This window comes from Myxocyprinus asiaticus, chromosome 21, assembly GCF_019703515.2.
Source record: "Myxocyprinus asiaticus isolate MX2 ecotype Aquarium Trade chromosome 21, UBuf_Myxa_2, whole genome shotgun sequence".
NCBI lineage: Eukaryota > Metazoa > Chordata > Actinopteri > Cypriniformes > Catostomidae > Myxocyprinus > Myxocyprinus asiaticus.
The window spans coordinates 3,927,501-3,942,500 of NC_059364.1; the positions used below are offsets into that span (position 1 = coordinate 3,927,501).

General features: G+C 38.5%; 1 protein-coding gene across 3 annotated transcripts in view; it reads right to left on the reverse strand.

The window, feature by feature from the left end:
* Positions 1–15,000, reverse strand: part of LOC127411956 (forkhead box protein N2-like) — a 48,166-nt gene that overhangs the window by 8,142 nt on the left and 25,024 nt on the right. For all 3 annotated transcript variants that reach the window (XM_051647922.1, XM_051647921.1, XM_051647923.1), the window contains 3 exons: positions 10,030–10,577; positions 2,021–2,145; positions 1,875–1,924 (listed from right to left, as the gene is read on the reverse strand). In XM_051647922.1, the coding sequence (XP_051503882.1) occupies positions 1,875–1,924; positions 2,021–2,145; positions 10,030–10,560 (706 nt within the window). In that variant the 5' untranslated portion in view covers positions 10,561–10,577. The remainder of the gene's footprint in view (positions 1–1,874; positions 1,925–2,020; positions 2,146–10,029; positions 10,578–15,000) is intronic.

The following is a 15,000-nucleotide window of genomic DNA, read 5'->3' on the forward strand; positions in this document are numbered from 1 at the left end:
ATGAAGATCACTTACAGACAGCAATTTCTGGTTAACCTCTTCAACTCTGGTGCATTTTTGGGCTGCCGCCAGCAATTTTTCACACCCAAATGTAAAAGTGTGTGTGTATAATTTGTCTAATTTTGTTTAGAAACCCCCCAAAATAAAAAAAATAAAAAAAATAAAAAGACTCATAAATAACATACATGTATATGTTTACAATCTTAAGATGAATAGAATTAAAATATATATATATATATTTATTTATTTTTTATTTTTTTGTAAGCATGTAATTCTGGTTCTGTTCACTTCCTCTCCCTCCAAATATTCTTATTTTATTCCAGTAGATGGCAGCAAGTACTAGAAAAAATGTTTTTTTCTCTATCACATTCCATCACAATATACAGATCTGTTGGCGCTCTAACTCATTGTAGCCCTCACAGATGTGTTCGTCCATAGACATTCAGTCTAATTTTCGGTTTAAGCACCACCCTCATTGTTTCATAGAATATCTCATCCTATGAGTGGACTAGAAGTTCAATTAGGTATCATTAGAAAGCGGAGATTCCCCCCTTTGCGATGATGTATAACATTTTATCATCAATAGTCGATAACATATATCCGATGATTTGTTTAGCATGCTTTTCCTGTGACACTTCATATTTTGTTCTGGACATCTAAGATATAACATTGGATTATTCACACATGCAAGTTCACAAACAAGTAAAAAAATTTCAAATTTTTTAGAGAACTGTCTAAGGTAAAAGCAGAAGTTTTTAGCTATTTGGGGCTTACAGCAGCTGTGACCGGCAAATGAAATAGACGTTTGTATTTGATGTCTTACAGAAATCATATTTTACTTTGTGATTCTTTTGAAAATCTTTTCAACTGTGGTATTAATGCAACAAAATACTGTGCACTGTGCAGTCGCACTCCTGAGAACAAGAGCTTTCGTTTGATATATGATTTGTCTACTTAAGTGCTATTTTAAAGACTTTTCATATTAATATTTCTACCACATAACCACTAGATGGCGCTTATTTGCGACGCGGATGTTTTAAGGCCTTATTTTGTTATTTTAAGTAACAAATGCAGAAGTGATTATCAGTATAGTTTCAAACGATACCACATATTCCTGACTTACGTATAAGGGGACTTCAGCATTTTAAGTGTAAATTTTTTTTGCAATATAGCGCCCCCTTTTAGACCCACAAGAGGGTCAACAAATAAATAAAAGAGCCAAGTGTAACTACAAAATAACTACAAAAACACATATTCATTAAATAAAAATTCCATTACCTTTAAAGTCGAAATGTGTAATTTTTTTGCCATTGGCATAACCAAACAAAACTGCAAAAATGATGACAGGTTTTCCAAACACTGCCTTGTCTTCCATTGGGGGGTCAAACTGGAAGCCCCGCCCCAATCTCACGCCATTGGCTGAGCCCGAAGTGTAAATGTCACTCAAACAAAAAGAACAATGCTTTGAGCCTTTTCAGGAAGTCAACCGACAAATGGCTTACTTAAAGTTATAAAGTTATAGATAGGAAAAAGCATTTAACATCCATGACTTTTCAAGCCTGGAAATCACAATTTTAAAATTCCCTAATATTTCCAGGTTTTCCATAACCATGGGAACACTTGAGTATATCAAATGATAGTCGCGAGCTGTGATGAACGGTCATGTGGATGTGATGCGTAAAGCTGGTTTTCTAAACTCACAGGAAGTGCCCTCAATAGCTCTATTGACACTTTTAGTCTTTTAGTCTAAAACCAGACATGATCAGTTTTCAGCTTACAAACATGCATTTTTTTTTGTTCTGTGAATAACTAGATTTCTAATTGCAATTTTGACAAAGATGATATTCAACATCACAAAAAGAGAACTGTCTAACCTTTCAGAGAGCAGCCCTGGAGGAAGAGGTGTCGCGTGGGTGAGAAGGCACTGTCAAACACACAAAGTTATTTTGCTTAGTCATTTACACTTATATTGTGCCTTTTACCTTTGTGAGTTTATACTGTAGTAAATGTGTGTATTTACCTGGGTGGGGAGGCAGGGGGCGTGCAGAAGGAGTGGGCCGTGGGGAAGTGCTGTTTCTTCAGGGCTTGAATCAGATTGGGTCTGTATTCTGGGTCCACACACCACAAAGAACCCTTTCCATTCACCTATAAAAACCACACAGTTAGATGACATGAGCACCACTCAGGGCTGTTCACATCAAAAGTGTTTTGAAAAGTTGCTTTTCTATATAAACATGCACTACATGGACGTTGTGACGAGGAGGGCATGGCCAGGCCGTAAGGATGGACGCCTGGCGCTGAATTATCCCAATCAGCCGGGAGAGGGATAAAGAGGAGCCAGAGATGCCAGTTCGAGAGAGAGAGAGACGCACGAAGCTGTGTGTGCGCGTCATTGTTTATGTTCAAAGTCTTCGTCAGTGTTTTATTAAAAGTCTTGTGATTATTAATCCAGTTCCCGCTGCCTCCCTTCCCTCGAGAAAGAGACGTTATCTGTTACAGACGTCTCTGACCTTTTTGTCCAGCACGGCGCTTGTTTTTAATGCCATTACAAGTTAAAACGCGTCTCGAGACACATGAGTTCTGTCCTATCTGTTGCGTTGCGTCAAGCTTTTTAAGTGCAGGAACACGTTGGGTCTGAACGGCCCCTTAGTTATCATTTAGCAAGCACTTTTATCCAAAGTGACTAACAGGAAACTTATGACACATTCAGTTCTACTTTAGTAACCTGAGGTTTAAGTGTCTTGCTCAAAGGTACAATAACAGTGAATGTTCAATGAACACCTCCTTTGCAGGATTCAAACCTACAACCTTTCGGTTACCAGCCCAGATCTCAAAACCATTAGGCCACACCACCCATAGTTAAGTTCTGGGATTTAGATCAGTCTTTGGAGTGAATCAGTCCACCTGGAAACAAAAACGTGTTCGAATTGATAGAATAACGAAGTCTCCGAAGAAGAATTAATCACTGGATTTACCAAAATTGGCCAGATGCGGGGCATCAAATATTTAAAAATAAGCTGAGGTAGCAAGTAAAATGAATATCCACAAGCAGAACTGCATATTCCACTTTGTTTTCAGTGTAATGTTTGAGATAGAATCTGTATTTATTAGGCTACTTTAGGACTTTTCAAATCAGAAATTATGATCACAATGTCTAAACACATTTCCGTGAGTTGTTTGTGGTCTGACACTGCAACACACAATTAGCGGGAGATGTGTAGAACTTTGTAAATAAATGGTAATCTGAAGTTTTAATACATTCTCTTCACTTTTCCAGATGGCTGCTAAATAACAGCACTTTAGCCAGGTTTTTTTTTTCCAATGTGGAAAAATATAAATGGACAATCGGCAAATGAAAAAATGCAAATACAGTATAAGCCGCAGCCATTACGTCGCTGTTTGGGGGTTTTATAAAATGGAGGTGTACAAGAAGGATATCTGTATATGTGTATTTGTATATACGTATCGACCCATTTCACTCCAAATGGACAGAAAAAAATTAAAAAAAAGACAAAGCAGGTAGACACATTTACCACTGCCTGGTGAGAGATTATACCTGCTAAAAAGCTTCTTAATGTGATCAGCTGAGCATGTGATTGGCAATATAGAGCCTGCTGGGAGTTTACAATGGGTGGTTAAAAGCTGCCGATAAACATCAGAGTTTGGTTGTAAACAGCAGAAAAGATGCAGTTTGGATGTTTATGACAGGATATGATACATGAGTTGTAATAATAACTGTATCAGTTAATTACTGTAGCACTGAATCGGTGTAAGTGGATGGATTTTGTTGGGAGTCAAGAGTGTTGAAAGAAAGGGATAAATGTACAGTCAGCCGGTTGTTATAGCCAAATAAACTCCGAAACGGTGATCAGGACCCAACGCAAAGCAGAGTAGCTTATTACACAGCTACTAATCAAATAAATGGATATGAAATATTGATTTGCGCTGAAATAATGTTATAATGTGAGAAGAAAGAAACTCGCTGAAATCCACCTTCAGTTTGCGTTGGATGTCCGTTGGTTTATTTTGCGAAAATGACTGTCCGACTGCTCATTATTCAGCTTATTACAAGACTACTTGCCATATAAATAAATGCATATGAAACATTGATATGAGCTGAAATTGTTATTATGTGAGAAGGAATCGCTGAACAGCTGATATCCACCTTCGGTTTGCGTTGGATTTCTGTTGGTGTTTATTTTGCGAAAATGACTGTCCGACTGCTCATTATCCAGCTTATTACAAGACTACTTGCCATATAAATAAATAAATGGACATGAAACATTGATATGAGTTGAAATTATGTGAGAAGAAAAAAAAATGTCTGAACAGCTGATTTGCACCTTCGGTTTGCGTCGGAGTTCTGTTGGTGTTTATTTTTTATATAACGACCATCTGCTCATTATCCATCATTTTACAAGATGTCTACCTGCCAAATAATAAATAAATGGACATGAAATATTGATGAGTTGAAATTATTTAATAAGCTTACTTGTAGAGATCGCAGAGTGATACGAGTAGGAAAGATGACACAATACTAGTGATACATATATACATATTTCATGAAAATCATTTCACAATGTCAAAGAGAGAGCGAGAGAGAGACATTGAGAACTAGGTAGGAGGAGGGTGGCTACAACCTTGACTCAGATTACCAGGCGGCTCATAAACAGGAAGGAGGAAACATTGTCATGGCAACAGAAAGCAGGCAGTGTCATGTGAAACCATTTCTCTCTTTCTGTGTCTGTCTGACGAATGAGCTCTCACTGATGACCTCTCATAGGTCCAGAGAAGATCACTTCACTGCCGCTTTCTTACACACTTTCGCTCTCACTGCAGTCAGTAAATACAGCTCAACATTACAGCTGAGCGGCTGAACACATTACACTGACCATACATGACACAGAGGCAGAAGGACACAAAGCAGAAACGGTGGAAAAGTGATTTGGATTAGTGGTTTAGAAACAGTGAGCTATGGTGCTCGTGTGGACAACATGAGTTCAAATCCAGCTTGCAACATTTCTTGGTCGCATACCCATCCCTGTACTGTCCATCCTTTCTCTATGACATATGGGTGTTTCTTCAAATTTGGGCACTTTTAGCACTGTGGACTTCTAGAAAGTAAAGTCTTGTTAAAACATTAACACTCACTAAAATGTGTCTACTACCAATGGCCAACAGTGTGCGTACATAACAGATTTATGATCTCAAGCATGCTTTTCGTTGAAACGTTTGTCCACTTGGTTAACCAGAACGCTACCGTTTGGAGAGAAAGAAATACATATGTATACATACACTGGCGGCCAAAAGTTTGGAATAATGTTCAGATTTTGCTCTTATGGAAAGAAATTGGTACTTTAATTCACCAAAGTGGCATTCAGCTGATCACAATGTATATTCAGGCCATTAATAACGTGAAAAATTACTATTACAATGATTGCAATTCTTCCCATAAGACCTGCACCCCTGAGTCTTCTCTTTACTGTTGTACATGAAACTGGTGTTGAGCGGGCAGAATTCAATGAAGCTGTCAGCTGAGGACATGTGAGGCGTCTATTTCTCAAACTAGAGACTCTGATGTACTTATCCTCTTGTTTAGTTGTACATCTGGTCTTCCACATCTCTTTCTGTCCTTGTTAGAGCCAGTTGTCCTTTGTCTTTGAAGACTGTAGTGTACACATTTGTATGAAATCTTCAGTTTTTTGGCAATTTCAAGCATTGTATAGCCTTCATTCCTCAAAACAATGATTGACTGACGAGTTTCTAGAGAAAGCTGTTTCTTTTTTGCCATTTTTGACCTAATATTGACCTTAAGACATGCTAGTCTATTTCATACTGTGGCAACTCAAAAACAAACACAAAGACAAAGACAATGTTAAGCTTCATTTAACGAACCAAATATCTTTCAGCTGTGTTTGATATAATGGCAAGTGATTTTCTAGAACCAAATGATCAATTTAGCATGATAACTCAAGGATAAGGTGTTGGAGTGATGGCTGCTGGAAATTTTCAAATAGTGTTGGTGCTGCTTTTTTACATCAATAATGTCCTGACTATACTTTGTGATCAGTTGAATGCCACTTTTCATTCACTGTCTCCTCCACAAGTGTCTGAATGTGTGTGCGGTAGATTGCGAGGCTGAGATAAGCTTCTATCTGAGTGTGTTGACTTGCTCTCAGGGAGGGAGAGTGACGTTTGACACAACACACTTATGCTTGCTAGAACCTCTGTACTGTATGGTCACATGACCTTGACAAGGTCAACACCACATCTAAGCCTTTGTATGCTGAAGAACGTCAAGGATGAATGGTGTAGCTAGTGGTTTAATAATCTAAAGAAGTAACCGAAATGTTGTCGGTTTAAGTCCCACAAGCAGGGCTCTACAGCGCAAGCATTTGATACACATTTGCACGTAAAATTTGTCCTTGGCACACTGGTACAAGTGACGTTGGACAGCTAATTAATTACTGATTAACTAATACAGCACGATAAGAACTAATAAGAACTCTATAACGCATAAACTCATATGCAAAATACTTTTAGAAGTGGCACGTTAATATTTTTGCATTAAAGGTGTTGTTTTCTCCCATGGCTGAGACCTTTCAGAGCACATATACCACATAAAGATGGTTTAAAAGTTGTTTGTTGATGAATTATCCATCAATGTTTTCAAAATTCGGCAAATGACGGATGTGTTATAAACGAGGCATTCATGCGCTAGACAGCAAGAAAACAGCACACATGCCGCATGTTTACATAGAAAAAACTAGGGATGCACCGATGTATCAGCTGCCGATATTTATCAGACAATTATTGACCAAATTAAAACCATCGGCATATCGGTAATAAGCATGAAAACTCTGATATGAAAAACCGATGGTTTATTTCTATTTATTTCTATTCTATTTATTAATTAGTAGCACACTTTTTAAAAACAGAACTAAAAATAGCCACAATATGTAGAAAGGTTGGCACTCCTAAGAACATGTAATAATTGTTATTTTTTCTCGTTCTCACATTTATGTGAAAATAACGTCATAAATGGACATGACAGTTGTGGAAGCGGCACTTTCCTATAGGCTACATGATGAGGGAAACCATCCAAAATGCTTTGAAACCAGCAGACTTTGACCTCTGAGATATCGGTATATCCATTAATGCTGCATGATTGATCGAATAAAGATTGAAATTGCAATATGACTTTATGTGATTAATAAACCTTAAAAGGCTGCATTTAAACTGCAAAAACATAAGTGCAAACATTTTTTAGATGTACAAAGTAACCTTTTTTCATATTAATCATATGTAGTCATTTTTTGTTATCTTTTTTATCCTGTATGTATCTTTCATTGTAGCTCTCTTTAAAAGTTTGGCCTGTCATATGTTCAACAGATCCAATGTTCAATGGAAACTATTCATTTTTTAATTTGATTTTTTATCCCCTTTTCTCCCCAATTTGGAATGCCCAATTCCCACTACTTAGTAGGTCCTTGTGGTGGCGCGGTTACTCACCTCAATCCGGGTGGTGGAGGACAAGTCTCAGTTGCCTCCGCTTCTGAGACCGTCAATCCGCGCATCTTATCACGTGGCTCATTGTGCATGACGCCGGAGACTCACAGCATATGGAGGCTCATGCTACTCTCCACGATCCACGCACAACTTACCACGCACCCCATTGAGAGCAAGAACCACTAATCATGACCACGAGGAGTTTACCCCATGTGACTCTACCCTCCCTAGCAACCAGGCCAATCTGGTTGCTAAGGAGACCTGGCTGGAGTCACTTAGCACACCCTGGATTTGAACTCGCAACTCCAGGGTTGATAGTCAGCGTCAATACTCGCTGAGCTTCTCAGGCCGCTTTTGTAGCTCTTTATAATTTTTAAGCATTCCTAAGCAACATGTGATCTGATGACAAAATACAGTTAGTTGATATCAGTATCGTTATCGGCCTATAGTTTTTTGTTTAAATTTCAAATGCAATTTTAAAAAAATGGGGGCGGGGGGGGATGGGGGGGTTAAAGTGCTAAAAGTAACATGTAAAAGATTGCAAATGTCATTTTTGTGCATCTATCAATATATTTGATTCTTTGTTATTCTATTATATTAAAAAATATTTTCCTTTGCCAAAATTCGTTCCATAATAATGTGACATAATAAATATGACCAAGTAATAAAGTGTACCCTTATTTTGAGATTTTTTTGGGGGGCAAAACAACACCAAAGCATTCAATTCTGGTGGCTTTGATAGAAACATTTTTTTATTATCATTATTTTCTTGAGTGTGTATAGCATTTATGTAACTATTGGCTAAATCATTTTTAAAAGAGGCTATTTAGACTAGTGTCAGAAATTAACTTTTCTATTAAGGGGCAACATTTGCCCCACTGAGTTGTTTTTAGGCACATCCTTTTTTTATTTAATTTTTTTTTACCATTATTAGGGCATTGTCAGGGCATATTTTATATAGCCATACAAAATATGACAATATGACATCACTGTGTTATTTCAAATACTTCAAATGAAACAATTCCTTAAAAAACATGTTCAACCTGAATAACCAGATAGGCGGTAACCTATAATTTAAATGAACATCAAATAATTTCATGTGATACGTATACATTAGGTCTAGAATAGAAAAATAAATATATCCGATGTTACAAATAAGAAATCATAAGTGGCCCTTTTTTTTTTCCTCCCACATTTTTAATTTCGGGGTCCTTTTTGTCACCTTCAGTGGCATTTTTGCCCAAAACCCCTGTTAATTTCTGACCCTGGTTCAGGCAAAATGCGTTCTTGCACTAAAAAAAGCAAGATGCAGCGCAATGAATAAGGCAGAACGCAGGTTGTAACAGTTGAAGTTCTTTTTCAGCGTCTAAAAACAAGGCAAACGTGGCAAAAAGACATTTATCTAGCGCATGTTTATATGAAAAACTACTTAAATGAGGACAGAGGAACCTTTATGAGGAGGTTTGTGAGAGAACGCACTGGTAGATTTGTTGTGGAGATCTTTTGTGTCAAAGCACCTGACGCACGCGTAAATTCTCCTTTCCCTTCACATCTGACACAATAGTTCGAATTCATGTTTCACCGCTGTTTTAACTGTAACTGTCACATACTTTGAGAGTGCATCTTGAATTATTAGGATTTATTTTTAATATATCAATAAATCAAATTTGAACAACATAACAGCAAGCGTCCCGAGGGAATGCAGCTGCGCAAAAGGCAACACTCTGAAATGACGCTTAAATAAGCGGGACATTTTATTTTACAAATACGTTTCACTTGGATTCTTCCGTCCTCGTATCTTTTCCTTGCATCTTTTCCTCGCATATTTTCCCCATATCCTAACAGGGAGCCGACAGGACGCAAGGATGCAAGTAAAAGGGACAGTCTTAGAAAAGCAAAGCCATGTGATTGATATTAATCAATCTTTTTTTTTTTTTTTTTTTTTAAATCAACAAATGACAGTAAAGAACATATTCAAACAGACATCATAAAGCAAATTTGTGCGTTACTAATAGCCAAACACTGTGGCAATTTTACAACATGTTAAAGTCATGTTCTGTATTAACGAATTCTGTGGAGTATATAAAGCAACAAATACAGTTAGAAAATCAGTTTTGTACCATACTGCAACAGTAAGGATACCTTACCCCTGGTTTGGAAGCGCGATTAGACCTTGTTGCCTGTCGACCTTCAGAGAAATGCCCCACATCTGTCAAACCCTTAGGCGGTGGTGTGCGCGTGTCTAGCTATGCTTGTGCTGCTCTTATCGCGGATGCGATCAGCCGAACAAAATGCTTGATCACCTAACACTGAAGTTTAACAAATTGTTCACATGGATGTATAGGCTACTTCACCGCCCACCCCCACCAACCCAAAAAAAAAATTATCGGATCTGCGAGAATCACGTAAATGACCTATTTTGGATTCAAAACGGTAAATTTCCCTGAAAGGCAACTAGTTTGCAGGTATGACAACAACTTGGAAGAGTACCAGCATCTGGATTGAATAAACGATGCTCACCTTCCCCAGGCTCCTTTCCACCTTGCGGAAGCACTTGTTGAGGGACAGATTGTGCCGCACCGAGTTCTTCCAGCCAGTGGGGGCGCTAGAGAAGTATGGAAAGTGCTCCAGAATCCAACCGTAAATGTCCTTCACTGGCAGAGACTTGCTTGGGGACTGTTCAATGGCCATGTATATGAGCAGGGAGAAGGAGAAAGGTGGTTTCGACTTGACAGAATCTCCATTAGAAGCTGCCGAGGATATGACTGAGTTCCCATGGTTGCCTTCAATGTCAAAGAGTGGACTGGAGCTGGACTGGGTCTCGTTGCCTCCCAGCGTGAAGTTCTGGAGAAGGTTCTCGTGGAGCCAGTTGAGGTTGGTAAGTTCTTCGTCTCCTGAGCTGGAGGTATGGTCCAGGCTGGTGGCCAGGGGGCTGGCGGCACACTCTGCTTCAGGTAGCGTCCCACAAACTCCACGCCGGCCCGCCCGTTCCCCTAGCATGCCTGGGGATTCTGCTTTCTTATCCGGCGACATCCCGATGATTGGACCCATTAAATCAGGGACGTCTTCTGAAGGGAGAAGCAAACGGAAGGGAAAGAGAGTGAGAAATACAACTTGCGAACAAAAATACAGATTTCGAAGAAGGTGGTTAATATCTGGTAGCAATCATTGGAACATAATATGGAAAATAATGTCATGTAGCCCTGAGAATTTGTGAAGAGAACTGGACAAATTAACTTCAACCACTGGTACAGTTGATCAAAGAGGTAGACTGATTATTCTGTGCCAATAGTTGCTTTTTGGAACTGTCATTATCGACAAAAATCTATGCCAATAGTTGCCGATAGATTTTTTTTTTTTTTAATTCCTCCATGTTCCTCTGTGGTCATCAGTATTTTGATTAGATAATCAAGTATTCTAAACTGAAGCGAGGGCATGCAACAAAAAAAAAAAATGAGTCCATATGGAAACGTGCCCTGTCAGCACATACATAGTGTCTCCAACTTCATATCTTGTGAATTATAATAAACCTTATTCCTCATTAAACCTCATCTGGTGAAATATATTTTATATATACAAAACTTTTCTTTTGGTGATTATATAGGCTATGAAAAGCTAAATTTTGGTCAATACTTAAATAAAGAGCATTATAATGGAGCCCCTTGTGTGTTTTGAGCTTGTTTACAGTTAAGTGCCACGTTATTCACCAAATCATAAATGCTTTCTAGTTTTCTAGGGGTTGGGAACAATAATCTGCATCTGGGATTTTATACATTTTGGACTCTTGCCAGCCTCTACTTCTGTGCCTGTCATAAAGATTAAGAACATTTTTAACATCGATTTTAAAAACTATCGGCCGATTAATCTCTTATCAGCCTTTTCCACCACCTTAGTTGTCATATCCGCAAAATCCACTATCAGTCGACCTCTAATCAAACTCATACAACACGTTGCAAGATAATTTGTAGTATGAACAAAAATTACTTTGGCATTTTTATATTTAATATTTTAATATTAACGTCTACATATAGGATTGCAATATTATTTTATCACGAATCACATATAATATATATTAATATAATATCATAACCCCATGTCATTGCTGATTCCTGCCCATATGAAGCATGTTGAAATCAGAATCCATCTGGTTTGGTTCGCGTGTGTGAATGGGAAAATGACGATAGTGAAAATAGGGTTAATCTGTTGACGTAATGAGAAAGGAAAACAATAACGTAACTCAGAATTAGTAAAAAGAATGAATCTTGAGTGATATTAGAATTATGACTGTGAAGATGATTTTGGTTCGCATTTTTGTGGATGCAAAATTTACGATTGCGAAGAAAAGTGTTAATTTGTTGACAATCATTTGAACGTAATGGGGAACAAAACAATAAATTGGTGAAAATAATGAATTGAACTCATACAACACAATAGATAGTTTGAAGTACGAAAAAAATCATCTTGGCTTGGTAATGTTTACGTCTACAGAAAAATTCAAGTAAAATTATATTTGTGGAAAAAGGCCAATATGTTGAAAAAAAGTCAATGAAACTCAAATTGGTGAAAAGAACAAACTCGTGCCATACATTGAGAATTTTGAAGTTCAAACAAAATGTATGATTGCGATGGGATCCGCTGACAAACGTTTGAACATAATGGGGGGAAAAAAACATAAATTGGTGAAAAGAATGATTCAAACTAGTGCCACACTTTAATAGAGCATTTGCCCCTTCAAGCTGGCTTACGACCTTTTTTCCTTACACCAATTTTTTCCAGAGGGCGAGTTCTGAGCCAACTTCTTACTCGAATTTCTTTATAGAATCAAGTCTGCCTAATACCTTCCGATAATCTCTGTTTTTCAAAAAAAAAAAAAAAAAAAAAAAAAAAACTCTCTCTCTGAGAAAACTGCCTCTTTCTACCACTCACTGCAGTCCTTCTGCAATCGCAACTGAAGGAGAGGCTCTTGTGTCTGAGGGTTGTTGAGGTTTCTTGAGAGCGATTGAGATGACCCGGTCTGATTCTCATCACCGCCCATCTCCTTAAGGATCACACGCAGCTGCTAATTAGCCATCAACCAGTACGGCAACCAGCCGCAAGAAACCGCCAATGGCCACTGGCTTAGAAGCGAATGGGCTGCTTAGAGCCTACTGAGAAAAAACCCCATCCGCAAGGCACTATGTCTCTGCTCATTCATTACCATGGAACCAGAGGTGACAGTGTTGCTTAGGCAACCTATTACCTATAAGGTGCCGTGCAGGAGAGCATCCCTGCCAGCTGCCAGTTATTTGCATTTAAACAGTTCAGAGGGCATGCCATATCAAGCATTAGAGAATCATTAGACTATTTTAACTCGCAATACTTTATAAATATTCTAGCACCAATAACCAATATTTGTATTTACATTTTTCACATCAATAGTTTGGGGGAAAAAGGGCATTGATCATCATCATTCGGAGCAAGACAAAATATAGTGCGACTTTAGATCAACGAATGCTCAATTATTTCTATTTAACCAAAATGAACAAGCTCAGGATACAAGTCTTTATCTTGTTTGCTTTGTAAGACGTCTGTACACACTGACTGCAAGGGTGTTTGTCATATTAAACACGCTGGAACCAAGCTATTATGTTTGATGTAGTATAGCAGAACGTTTAGCAATTGTTGCGCAAAGCACCAAAGTCCAATGAAATTAAATGCGAAACAAGTGTGTAAAAGATCGCAATATATGACAGTTTAAATTCACAATACACTAAACCAAAAAATAAAATAAAAATCACAATATTATCGTATCAAGACACAGATATCCATATAATATTGTATCCCCAGGTACCTACTGATTCGCAGCACTATAAAGTATAGCTGGGTCAAAGGCGGGGCTGGGACATTGCCCCCGTAGATTTTTTTCTTGTGCCCCGCCAGTTGGATGGCGAAATGACCAAGGGGGACCTTCCCGGTCAGACAAAAAGAGAACCCCCCAAAGATCGCATCCTAGTACCGGCCCTGCTATAAAGCTTTTTTTTATTTTTTTTTATTGAAATCTCTTTGGTTTGGATCGTATTTGTGTGGATGCTCTTGCTTTAAGGACTGTTGGATTGTTCAACAGCAACCACATCATATAATCCTTAATGTGTGCCAATGGTTATATGGCACATTGTCAAGTCAAATGGCACAAATATATTTCTGTAGAATGGGCAGATGCGCTCTAGCCATGGCATTAAAGCAGAAAACAGGTCATTGCCGTTGAGCGAATTAGCAAACCCCTACCATCTAGTCACAGCACGCTGAAATCCATGCCCCCGATGTCACCATGACAACCATGCTTGTCAGTTCAATTAGGGGGGAGGATTAGACAGCGGATTGAATAAGAGTAGTCCAGTTAAGCCATCAACTGGCATCACTCTCGCTCGCATCATCCGCACGCCACTCTTAGACTGACGGCACACATGCCAGTCTGGGGTGGGTGAGGGGTGGGGCAGCTCTCTCTCTCTGTCTGGAGAGGATGGAGCTTTTACTAGTGTTTTTAGAGATGAAATAGGTCAAAAACAACCAGGAGGAGATTGTCAGTGGTCAAAGCAAACATTTAAAATTTTTTAGAAACATGTTACATACTTGGGCATAAAAAAGCTACTTTGAGATCCATGTAAATATTAGGAACAAACTCTATTTTGGAAAATATTTTTTGTTAAATGTAAGTGTTAAAGCGGCAGCAGTAATGAGTTTGATCGAAGATCAAAAGGAGAACACGTCCTTCCAAAAATGAGAATCCACAAACATGAAGACACAGAGAGGCAACTGGCTAAGTGCTAAAGCAAAATGAGTGAGCAACTGAAAGGTTGAAAGGAGTGCCATGGAAACAGTAAAATTAATAAATAAGTCATAAGCAGTGCGTGATGAATCATAACTCTCAGAAAACTGGAGTGATCAGACATGTCAGACGGCACCAGAACTGCCTGTTTGTGTTAAAGCAACGCTTCCTCCCCAAAGCCTAAAACACAGACGTGAAAATCTTTCTTTAGAGTTTACAAACCCATTACACAGTGGATAGGGCACACGCTCGCAACATAAGAATAACTGCGTTGGAGACGCAGGTTTGAATCTGGTCTGCTTAAAATTAATATAAAACTAAATAAATAAAAATGTAATGATACATTTTAACAACAAGAACAAAAACAGAAACCAAACAAACAAAACAAACTAAAACCAAACCAAAACTAAACAAACCAAAAAACAAAATAAAGCACAGTTTAGAATTTGGTCTAAGCAAAATTATAATAATACTAAATAAAATTAGACGCTGGCTACCACCCCTGGAGTTCGCTAGTTCGAATCCCAGGGCGTGCTGAGTGACTCCAGCCAGGTCTCCTAAGCAACCAAAGTGGCCTGGTTGCTAGGGAGGGTAGAGTCACATGGGGTAACCTCCTCATGGTCGCTAAAATGTGGTTCGTTCTCGGTGAGGCGCGTGGTGAGTTGAGTGTGGTTGCCGTGAAGCCT